At 47.2% G+C, this 9,251-nt stretch overlaps 1 protein-coding gene across 1 annotated transcript; it reads left to right on the top strand.

Moving 5' to 3' along the window:
- Nucleotides 1-1,535: 1,535 nt before the first annotated feature.
- On the top strand, nucleotides 1,536-7,694 carry LOC104458408 (magnesium transporter NIPA2-like). The gene is made up of 5 exons (XM_010084026.1): nucleotides 1,536-1,863; nucleotides 4,553-4,609; nucleotides 5,656-5,746; nucleotides 6,826-6,986; nucleotides 7,090-7,694. The coding sequence occupies exons 1-5, from the start codon at nucleotides 1,536-1,538 to the stop codon at nucleotides 7,692-7,694; spliced, it is 1,242 nt and encodes a 413-aa protein (XP_010082328.1).
- Nucleotides 7,695-9,251: the final 1,557 nt, after the last annotated feature.

The following is a 9,251-nucleotide window of genomic DNA, read 5'->3' as shown; positions in this document are numbered from 1 at the left end:
GGCTGAGCCCGCAGCACCCCCGGACTGCTCCCCTCAACCGGCTTTGGGGCTGCTCCCTGTCACTGCTCTGCTTTTCTGGGTTTGGGGCTTTCTTTTCCTCTTTTTTTTTTTTTTTTTGAGGTCTGTATAGGAATGGGAAAACTCACTTTACCCAAAAGCCACCCAGCCTGCTCTGCCAGCAGTGAGCGCTGCAGTGTGTCAGCCTTACAGCATTTACAGAGAAGCCAGGTTTATTTCTTTTTTCTTTTAAAAAGATTACCTAATCCAGTCAGTGATCACCCCATCCCACTGCCTTATGCTTGTGCCCCATAAGTCTCTCTCCCATGGGGAGACTTTTACCCAGCTGAGAAGGCAAGATGCCCCCCTGTTCCTCCAGGAAATATTTCCATAATCAAGGATGTTTTTCATTAGAAAAGAAACCTATTAGGGAACATTGGGAAACTCATCTAGAAAGTAATTGGAATTTTTTCCATTAGGAAAAGTTTGGATCCAGTTCACATCCAAATGAATCCTCAGCTGTATGTGCCAGGGAGAGAGAGGGCAGCTACAGAAGATCTAAGCCAGTCTCTTGGTTTAGGAAAAAGGTGGGACACGCATCCAGGCAGTAGTGTGAGCAGTGTAGCCATTGCATACCCCTGCCTGCAGAGACCCAAATACTTGCTCTGTAATTCCTATGTGAGTTCAAGCAGAAAACTAAAGTCTTTTACTACAAAGGGACTTTTGTGGCACTCCACCTGCCTGTTCTGTTCCCCACAGTCAGACTGTCTTCACTACACTCGGAGTGAAGATCGCAACAGAAAGATGTGCTAGGTGTGGCAAGAGTGTGAGAATAGGAAGAAACTCATCAATTTTCCCACCCACACACAGCAACACACCTTGGCTAGAGACACTGGGGCTCAGGGCTTTTAGTGTTAACACCAGAAAACCATGCCTGCTTGCAGTCCTGCCACACTGGCAGGACTCTGCACACTTCATGAGCACTCAGGCAGTCTGCAAATAAGGTAGAATAAAACTATTAGGCAGTAGAGGCAACAGAGGTGAAACTTTGGCCTGGGACAAGCCTGTTGTTGTCTTACGAGTGGTCCCATGACACTGTTCAGTGCACAGAACTGGGACAGATGCGCAAAGTGCTGGCATCACTCCACCTTAAACCCAAAGCAGTACTAGGTGGAGACAAGCTGGCAGATGTGAGGAGCAGTTGGCTGGAAAGCACCAAAGCCTTTGAATCAACAAGGCTGAGCACTGATAAGGCATAGTTCAAACTCGTAACACTGGAGTTTGGTGGAGAGACTCTGGCATAGATATTCAGAAATTCAGATTACATTATTACAGTGCTCCCTGTGACCTTCGAGTTCAGTATGTAGACTGGCAGACACATTCAGCATCAACAAGCTGTTTGAACTGCACACCATAAATCCATCACTCAACACCTTGCTATTTCTACATGCAAGTAAGGGGTCATCCTAAGTATTTGAGAGCTGGTGGTACGTGCTGTTAGGGTGACAGCACAGGTGGCTGTTCAGAAGGACATCTAAATGAGTCCAAAGGCCAAAAGAGGCACTGTTGATAGTCATATCAGTAATTTGCTGTTTTATCTCCATGGTGGTCTTACAGGGTCTCTGGTCACCTTTCTGTGCCTTTCCCACCGGGTTGTGTGCCAAGTGATTGGTAATGCTGACCCAGCTGACTCTGTCCAGGACAATGGGACTTTGGATAACTTCTGGGTAACCCGGCTGGAAAGCAATTATGGATTCTACATCGGCCTGGGCTTGGCTGTCTTCTCCAGCTTCCTCATTGGAAGCAGCGTCATCCTCAAGAAGAAGGGGCTGCTACGGCTGGTGGAGAAGGGAGGCACCAGGGCAGGTAAGGCTTCTGTGGGGGGCAGGAGGGAGGGGGTCCACCTCTTCCCAGAACTGCACGCATCATCCAAACTCCAGCACTCATAGGAAACACCCCTGGGTACACATGTCAGTCTTCCATCAGCAGTGTAAATAAGACCTTTTGTGGATGCGTTTTTGTGTGCAAGACCCAGAGAGCAGTGCTGAGGAGGTAGTTTACAGAACCCTGCACTGGAAGGGCTCAGCTAAAAGCAGCATTCCCCTGCCTTGCCCCACAAATAGGAAGTCGCATGCACTGTGTGATCAGATGTGCACCCACGAGGAGAACAATACCTGCCCATCACAGCTCTTACATGGGAAGGCGTGAGGCCAGGAGGAAGCAGAGTGTTGAAAGCTCTTTGAAATAGGCTCCTTTGCACAAAGGTGAAAGTCATCCCCATGCCACAGACTGGACCAGAACAACACAGCTCTGTGACCCCACTCTTGCTCTTATTGATGCACTAGGCAGCATCGCCACCAAGTCACTGAGACAAGGATGTGGCCCCACGTGCTTTAATTCCAAGCAATGAATTTATTCCAAGCAAGAGCCATTTATTAATGCAGGACTGCACGCCTGTGATCTGTGTGAACTCTGCTTGTGGTTTTCATAAAGGATACTTCTGAGGTATGTTGCTCAACAATGTGTAGATAACTTTCCTCTAGCACCAGGCTCTTAGGGTGAGGCATGTTTATGTGCACGTATATACAGATGGGAAATGGTGGAGGAGCACTGCCTACAGTGGGATTGCGCTGTGGAATTGGACGCATCCCATCAGCATTGTAAACACGTGCTCTAGCAGCAGCATTAAGTCCTACCTGGCAGCTGACCTACTTGCATAATTTACAAAACAAAACCATGATAATTAAAATACTACTGCTTCCCAGTTCTGGCATAGGAACAATTCTAAAATCATTTTACAAAGGAAGTAATTATCACTGTCCCCATTTCACTGTGTCCCCATATGTCCCCTATATGGGGACACAGAGGCATGGAATGATGAAGTGACTGTCCATAGTCAACAAGCAAAGCTCCCAACAGGACCTGAGCCACTGACCAGTCTCAAGTCCGTCTCCATCCTCTGCCATTAGGCTGGCTGCACATGCAACTGCTGAACTCACACAGGATTGCTTTTTGGCATTATATTGCCACATATTCCCACAACAGAACCAAGCAAGTAAAACACGAGCAAGCCCCTCCCTGTTTTTCAGGATGTTTAACCAGGAATTAGAGATCAATAACAGAAAACTGCAGCCAACAAAAAGAGTTCTTGAGAAAAAACCCAACAACCTAATAAGCCATCAATTTCTAAAGCATACCAAAGCATAACATTTGAACTTCAGCGTTTGTGAATTGTTGAGGAACCAGTAGAGGCTGAATTCTAGCAAAAGATTTTTCCACTTGTCCTGAACTCTTCCTGTCCAACTCTTCATTCCCCCTTTCCCCATCTCACCCTTTAATTTCTCAGTCCCAGTGTTCCACCCCCGCTATCTGAGCACATCACTTTTCTCCAAGGCAGGTCAAACACTGCTGTTACTGACAGCACCGCTCAAGTCAGACTTGCCAAAATCATGGGCTCTCCCTGACGCAGCAAAATCAGGGTTCACAATGTCAGCAGGCTCAAGCTCCTTACATCTAACAGCTTATGGGTTAAGACCAGAGCTGGATTAGTTCCCACAGTACATCAATTCTTCCTCATTTATATACATGCTTTAATTTAGTTGTTCCAACACCAGGAATAATTTTTCATCAGAAATGCTCAGTCACATAATGCCTGTTCCACATAAAGTTACTGTTAGGATTTCTGGCAGTTCAGGCAGACACCCTATGACACAACTACGATACAAAGCAGTGTGCCAAAGGAGCAGGCAAGCTCTGGGACAGGACGCAAGGAGCCTTCACCAGAACCATACAGCAACCTGAACTATGGCACCACATGCCCGCACGGCACAACTGACCAGTTCTTCCCCTTTTCATCCATCATAGCTATAACCCCCACTTGAGCTGGGTTTGGAAAAATTCATTGTCTTACCTTAGTGCCCATGTGCGAGACTCCGCAGCAAGCCGGTTCGATGCAAGGTGAAGCGCAGGCTCCCCACAGGTGGGATGCAGGGTGGCAGCATCCCAGGGAGCAGCCTTTGAGGGGGGGGGTGCACCCAACACAGGGCAGCCCCTGCCACCCCTCTTTCTCTGCTCCAGGAACACTCCATAGTGAACAGGCAAGTGGATGATAAGACAAAATGTGACCAGTCCGTGGGAGCTCCACTGTGGTGTTTGTTGATGGGTTTAGGGGCCAATGCACCCTGACAAACGAGTGAGGATGACCACAGCTCCCAGGGCTGAAGGGCAGCCCAGGCTCCACGCTGCAGCAGGCACCCCAGGCCAATAACTTCTGTGGCTTTGGAGCAGCAGGTGCCATCCCCATTGTCACCCAGGACTAAACAACTGCTTTTATTGTATTTGCACTGTCCAGCCCTATGTGCCAGCTCCCACTAATCCCTTAGCTCAAGGTAATTTCCACATAGGATGGCATGTCTATATATTCTGTCCTTCCAGGCTGTTTTCTTTATCACAGTCTTCCCCTTGCAATTTATCCCTCTCCAAGGGGATGTTTCTCATCTCTTACTCCAAAGAGCATGGTTGTTAACTCCAGCATACCTGTGCTTTGCTTCCCCAGGAGATGGAGGCCACGGCTACCTGAAGGACTGGCTCTGGTGGGCTGGCTTGTTAACCAGTAAGTAGAAGCTGTTTTCTTGGGTTTGCAGCTTTTCCAGAGCCCATCCCTGTGAATCAGGTGTGGAACAAGCCCAGCATGTGGTGGCTTAAAGCCTTTTTTTTTGGTGATTTCCTGCAACCTCAGTGGAGATACCTGAAGGAGAGCAGGGAGCCACATGGGATCTCCCTCACCAGCCTCCTGCAGGGCTGGGAGGACTTGCTAGCTCAGTTTTACCAGATCAAAAGCCAGGTTTCCATAAGGCAGCTGGCTGGTCCACCTGTGTACCAGGCACATGGCAAACAGCTGCCTGTGCCTGCCTGGGGGCTGAGGGAAAGGTTACAGCTGCAGCAGAAGGGAGATAGCAGAGATGTTGGTAGCAGTTCCTTTCTTGAGAAAGACTTCCTTTGCCTTAGACCAAGCCTTAAATCCTTCATTTCATGATGCAACATTACAATATCTTCTCAAATCAGACTCACAGCTGTGCAAAGAGCAGCAGAACAGTTTTCAGAGCAGTCTCTTCTGGCTCTCACTGCTGTGGCAGCAGCTCAAGGTGCCCCTACCTTGCTCTGCCCTTGCAGCTCCTGCTGCACAACCTCCATAACTCAACCCATAAGCAAGCACAGAATATTTACTACTCAGACGACAAGGTCACCCCAGCCAGAGGAGGACAGCATAACCCCAAGGCAACATTTTGTAGGTGAGGAGCAGCCTCCCAGCAGCCCCCACAACTGCCCACCCCCTCGTTAACTACCCAGACACTCTGCAGCTGCCTGGCTGAGTTACGGGGGTTTAATGAGTTAACATGGGTCAGCTGGGACACAGCCAAGCCCTGGCACCCCTAGTCCTTCTCCATGTGGGTGCAGGGCTCCAGGGATGCCTCTCTGCTTACAGTAATTTGTAATACAGATTTGCGCCTACTATCTGTCCCTGTTTAGCAGCAGCATGAAACCCCCATAATAAAACCCACTCTCTCACTGATGTCTTACTAGTTTGCAAGCCCACAAGAGAAAACACAGAAAGTATACTGTAACTCACTGGTATTTATTTTTCTTGTGTTTGTTTAGTGGGTGGAGGGGAAGCTGCCAACTTTGCCGCCTATGCCTTTGCTCCTGCAACCATTGTCACGCCTCTGGGGGCTCTGAGCGTGCTCATAAGGTGATCTATGTGTCTATAGTTTGCAATTTGCCTTTTGTAATTTGTCTGTTTGTCTTGTAAGATAGAAAGACTTGAAGTAATGCTAATATGATTTATTCTGCCCAAAGGAAACAATATCTCAATGTTTTCTGAAAAACGCTCTTAAGAGTTGTCCTTGTGGGGGATCATTTGGAAACCACTGAGTTAAGTGGCGTGTCCTTCTGGAAATGCTGCACGTGGAGAGCAGCCACAGACACTTCAGGTTGAATTATCGTAAATGTCAGTGTTGCTTCCTTCCTTATGCCAGCTCTTTAGCCAATTTAAGGTTGTTTGTTTTGTTTTGTTTTCTGTAGTCAGAAAGGGTCAAAGATCTCAGGCTTGTTTTTAAACCATTTTTATAGTTTGCCCTTTATTTTTTAGCTTTTAGGTGCTCTGATGTGTTTTTATACTTTGTTGCCAAAAGGGATGAAACCCTATTTTTTTTTCTTTTAAAAAAAGGAGATTCATATCAAAATACGTGACTCTAGGTACTGCAGGATTTCTAGGACTGTTATTTTGAAATGCATAAGCAAACGGAGAGTTAGGACTGCTCTGGTGTCTTGTTCCAAATTTTTATGGCCAACAACTAGATATTTTTGCAGATACAGCCATAGCCTCAGTACCTTCAGAGTCTCTCTGAGGCTTAATGGTTCTGATTATTTAGTTTAAATTACTGTAACTCTTTTATGGTTAGGATGGGGTTTTCTTCTTTTACACTGGTCCTTGAAGTCATTTCATTGGAAACTAAAGGCTTTGTAATGCCCAACAACTCCAGAGTAAATCTGGGAACCCTGAAAATAGTTCTGAGGGTGTGCTAACACATTCAGCTTTTTTTCACCTTGCTGATCCATGAGCTGTGATCTACAGATCACACCTGCATCTCTGCAGCTTCAGCTGTTGGTAGATGTAATGTGATAGTGTGTTAACACACCGGAATCCAACAAATTTACTCCAAGTTTGTGTCCTTGTACCACATGAAGGCATTCCTTACCTTATTTTAGCTGCTGTTCCTTCTTTAAAGGACTTTAAAGCACCAGCTGACGTTTTTCTGTCCCATGCAGTGCCATCCTGTCTTCATATTTGCTTGGAGAACGGCTCAACCTGCTGGGAAAGCTGGGCTGCCTGCTGAGCCTGGTGGGCAGCACCGTGATGGTGATACATGCCCCTGAGGAGGAGGAGGTCACCACTCTGGACGACATGGCTTCTAAGCTGAAAGAGCCAGGTACACAGGATGTCGTGTTTTCTCTCTTGGGGCTGGGCAGTGTGTACTGCTCTGTCCCCCATGCCTGCCAATCAGTTTTGATTTATTTCTCTCCCTCTTCCAGGTTTCCTTGCATATGCTGCGATCCTCTTGGCTCTCTGCCTCCTCTTGATCTTCTGCCTCGCACCCCGCTACGGCCAGAGCAACATCCTCATCTACCTCACCATCTGCTCCGTTATTGGTGCCTTCTCCGTGTCTTCAGTCAAGGGCCTGGGTATTGCCATCAAGGGCTTCTTTGCCGGCCGGCCTGTGCTGCAGCACCCGTTGACATGGATCCTAGTCATCACGCTGGTGGCATCCATCACCACACAAATTAACTACCTCAATAAGTCTCTGGACATTTTCAACACCTCTTTGGTGTTTCCCATCTACTACGTGCTGTTCACCACCATTGTCATCACAACTTCTATCATCCTCTTTAAGGAGTGGGTCACCATGACCATAGTGGACATAATTGGGACAGTTTGTGGTTTCCTCACCATCATTTTGGGGGTGTTTTTACTCCATGCCTTCAAAGACATGGACATCAGTTTAGAGAATCTACCCCAAGTCCTTCAGAGTGAACAGCAAGCACCAGTCACCCACGATGACAAGAACATCCTGATAGAGGTGGACAACACCAGTACCGCCCCAGAGGATAAACCCAAAGTATTCATGATCTGCACCTAGCGCGTTTTATGTGAGGGTCTGGAGGTTGGGTGAATGGGTTGATGTCAATATTCCAGATGCTAGCGAGTAATTTAAAAAAGGAAAAGCAAAAAATAAAACCAACAGTGTCTTATACAAAAGCTTGGTAGAGTCAAGCCAAGTCTTTCTTTGGGCTTTTGGACTGGATCTTTGTCATGGTGTGGCAGCAAGGGGTATGTTTAATCCTCCCTGGGCAGCCACTGAAAATTAAAACCTCTTGAAACAGGATACTCCTGGGACAAAGCTCTTCCCCAAGGCTCCTTCCCATCTCTTATTCTTGGCCGGGCTAATGTTTATTCTTGCACTCCTTCCCCAGGGTGGCCACTGATGTGTTTATTTCCAGGCCCTGATTGAGTCATTGATTAGTGTTGTCTTTCTTTTTCCTTTCTAGACGCTTGCATGAACTGGAAAATACACACCAGCATCTCAAACGGAGCTGAGAGACAAGGACTGAATGGTGCACGCCTTTCTACTCAGACTTTGCTCATCCATGTGTAATTACTTGCTCTGCAAATACGGGACAAGAATATTAGTGAATACGGACAAAACTTGGCAAACTTTGGAATAGGTGCTCACTTGGGCTCATGGCAGGACCCAAGCCATGAAGTGTTTTTACAGGACTGTGGCAGAGAAATTGTTTTTAGCGAGTTTCCCTGCAGCACAGTGTTAATTAGTTTTATGGGGGAGGACTGTGGCAGAGAAATTGTTTTTAGCTTTTGTTTTTGTGAGTTTCCCTGCAGCACAGTATTAATTAGTTTTATGGGGAGTTTTGTTTGTTTGAGGTTTTTTTTGCTTAGCAGCTATGGTGCCCAGGCCATCCTGATGTGGTTGGTGAAGCCACTGGGCCTGATCCAGCTCTGCTCAGGGCAGAGAACTCTGGCAGGGTGAACCCACTGTAAGGAGAAACGCCACCACTGGCTTCAAGACTTTTTGTGGTCTGTGAAAATCTGTAAATTTTGAGTTTGGTTTTTTTTTTTTTCTTAGGAAATGTCTTGACCTTGGAGAGCCCCCCAGATCTTTGAGCCCCATGACCTCTCCTGCTCTCATTTAAGCCTAAAAGCTTTTATTTCTTTTGTTTGTTTGTTTAGAGGGAGGTCTGAGCTGCATGTTGAAAGCCAAACAGGCATAAATGGGTGCTGCTCAGCAGAGCTGTAGGGATGCAGTTCATCCCAGAGTGGTCCTGTTCACCCCTGTCAAAATAGTATGGATGGTACCTGGACTCTTGCTTACAGCTCACCTTCCAGACCCCCTTGGATTTGTATCAGCAGCGAGGACAAAGGGATGGGAGAAATAACATTTTGAGCTGGAAAGTGAAAAAGAAATGTGTTACCACAGTTAAAAGTTTCCCCCATCTCCTTTGTGGGTCTTACTGCACAGGAAGACTGAAGCCCGTTTGCTCACAGCAAATCCCAAACAGGGAGCAGTGAAGTCAGCGTTCCAGAGGCAGCTCTGGCTGGGTTAGCCCTGGACCATAGTACACCCTGATGCTGAGATGCTGACCTGGTTATACCAAGTCACTGAGCAAATGCAACTTGGGGT

The sequence above is a fragment of the Pterocles gutturalis genome, unplaced genomic scaffold (assembly GCF_000699245.1).
Source record: "Pterocles gutturalis isolate BGI_N339 unplaced genomic scaffold, ASM69924v1 scaffold22710, whole genome shotgun sequence".
NCBI lineage: Eukaryota > Metazoa > Chordata > Aves > Pterocliformes > Pteroclidae > Pterocles > Pterocles gutturalis.
Note: the sequence above shows the minus strand (reverse complement) of the source record. Positions and strands in the feature narration are given on the sequence as shown.

What these genes read in the sequence shown, in the direction of transcription:
- LOC104458408 (XM_010084026.1), top strand. Translation starts at nt 1,536, where the DNA reads ATGAGTCCAAAGGCCAAAAGAGGCACTGTTGATAGTCATATCAGTAAT. An exon ending in GTGGGCTGGCTTGTTAACCA is followed by an intron (nt 4,610 to 5,655) that starts GTAAGTAGAAGC and finishes GTGTTTGTTTAG; the next exon opens with TGGGTGGAGGGGAAGCTGCC. An exon ending in GCTCTGAGCGTGCTCATAAG is followed by an intron (nt 5,747 to 6,825) that starts GTGATCTATGTG and finishes TGTCCCATGCAG; the next exon opens with TGCCATCCTGTCTTCATATT.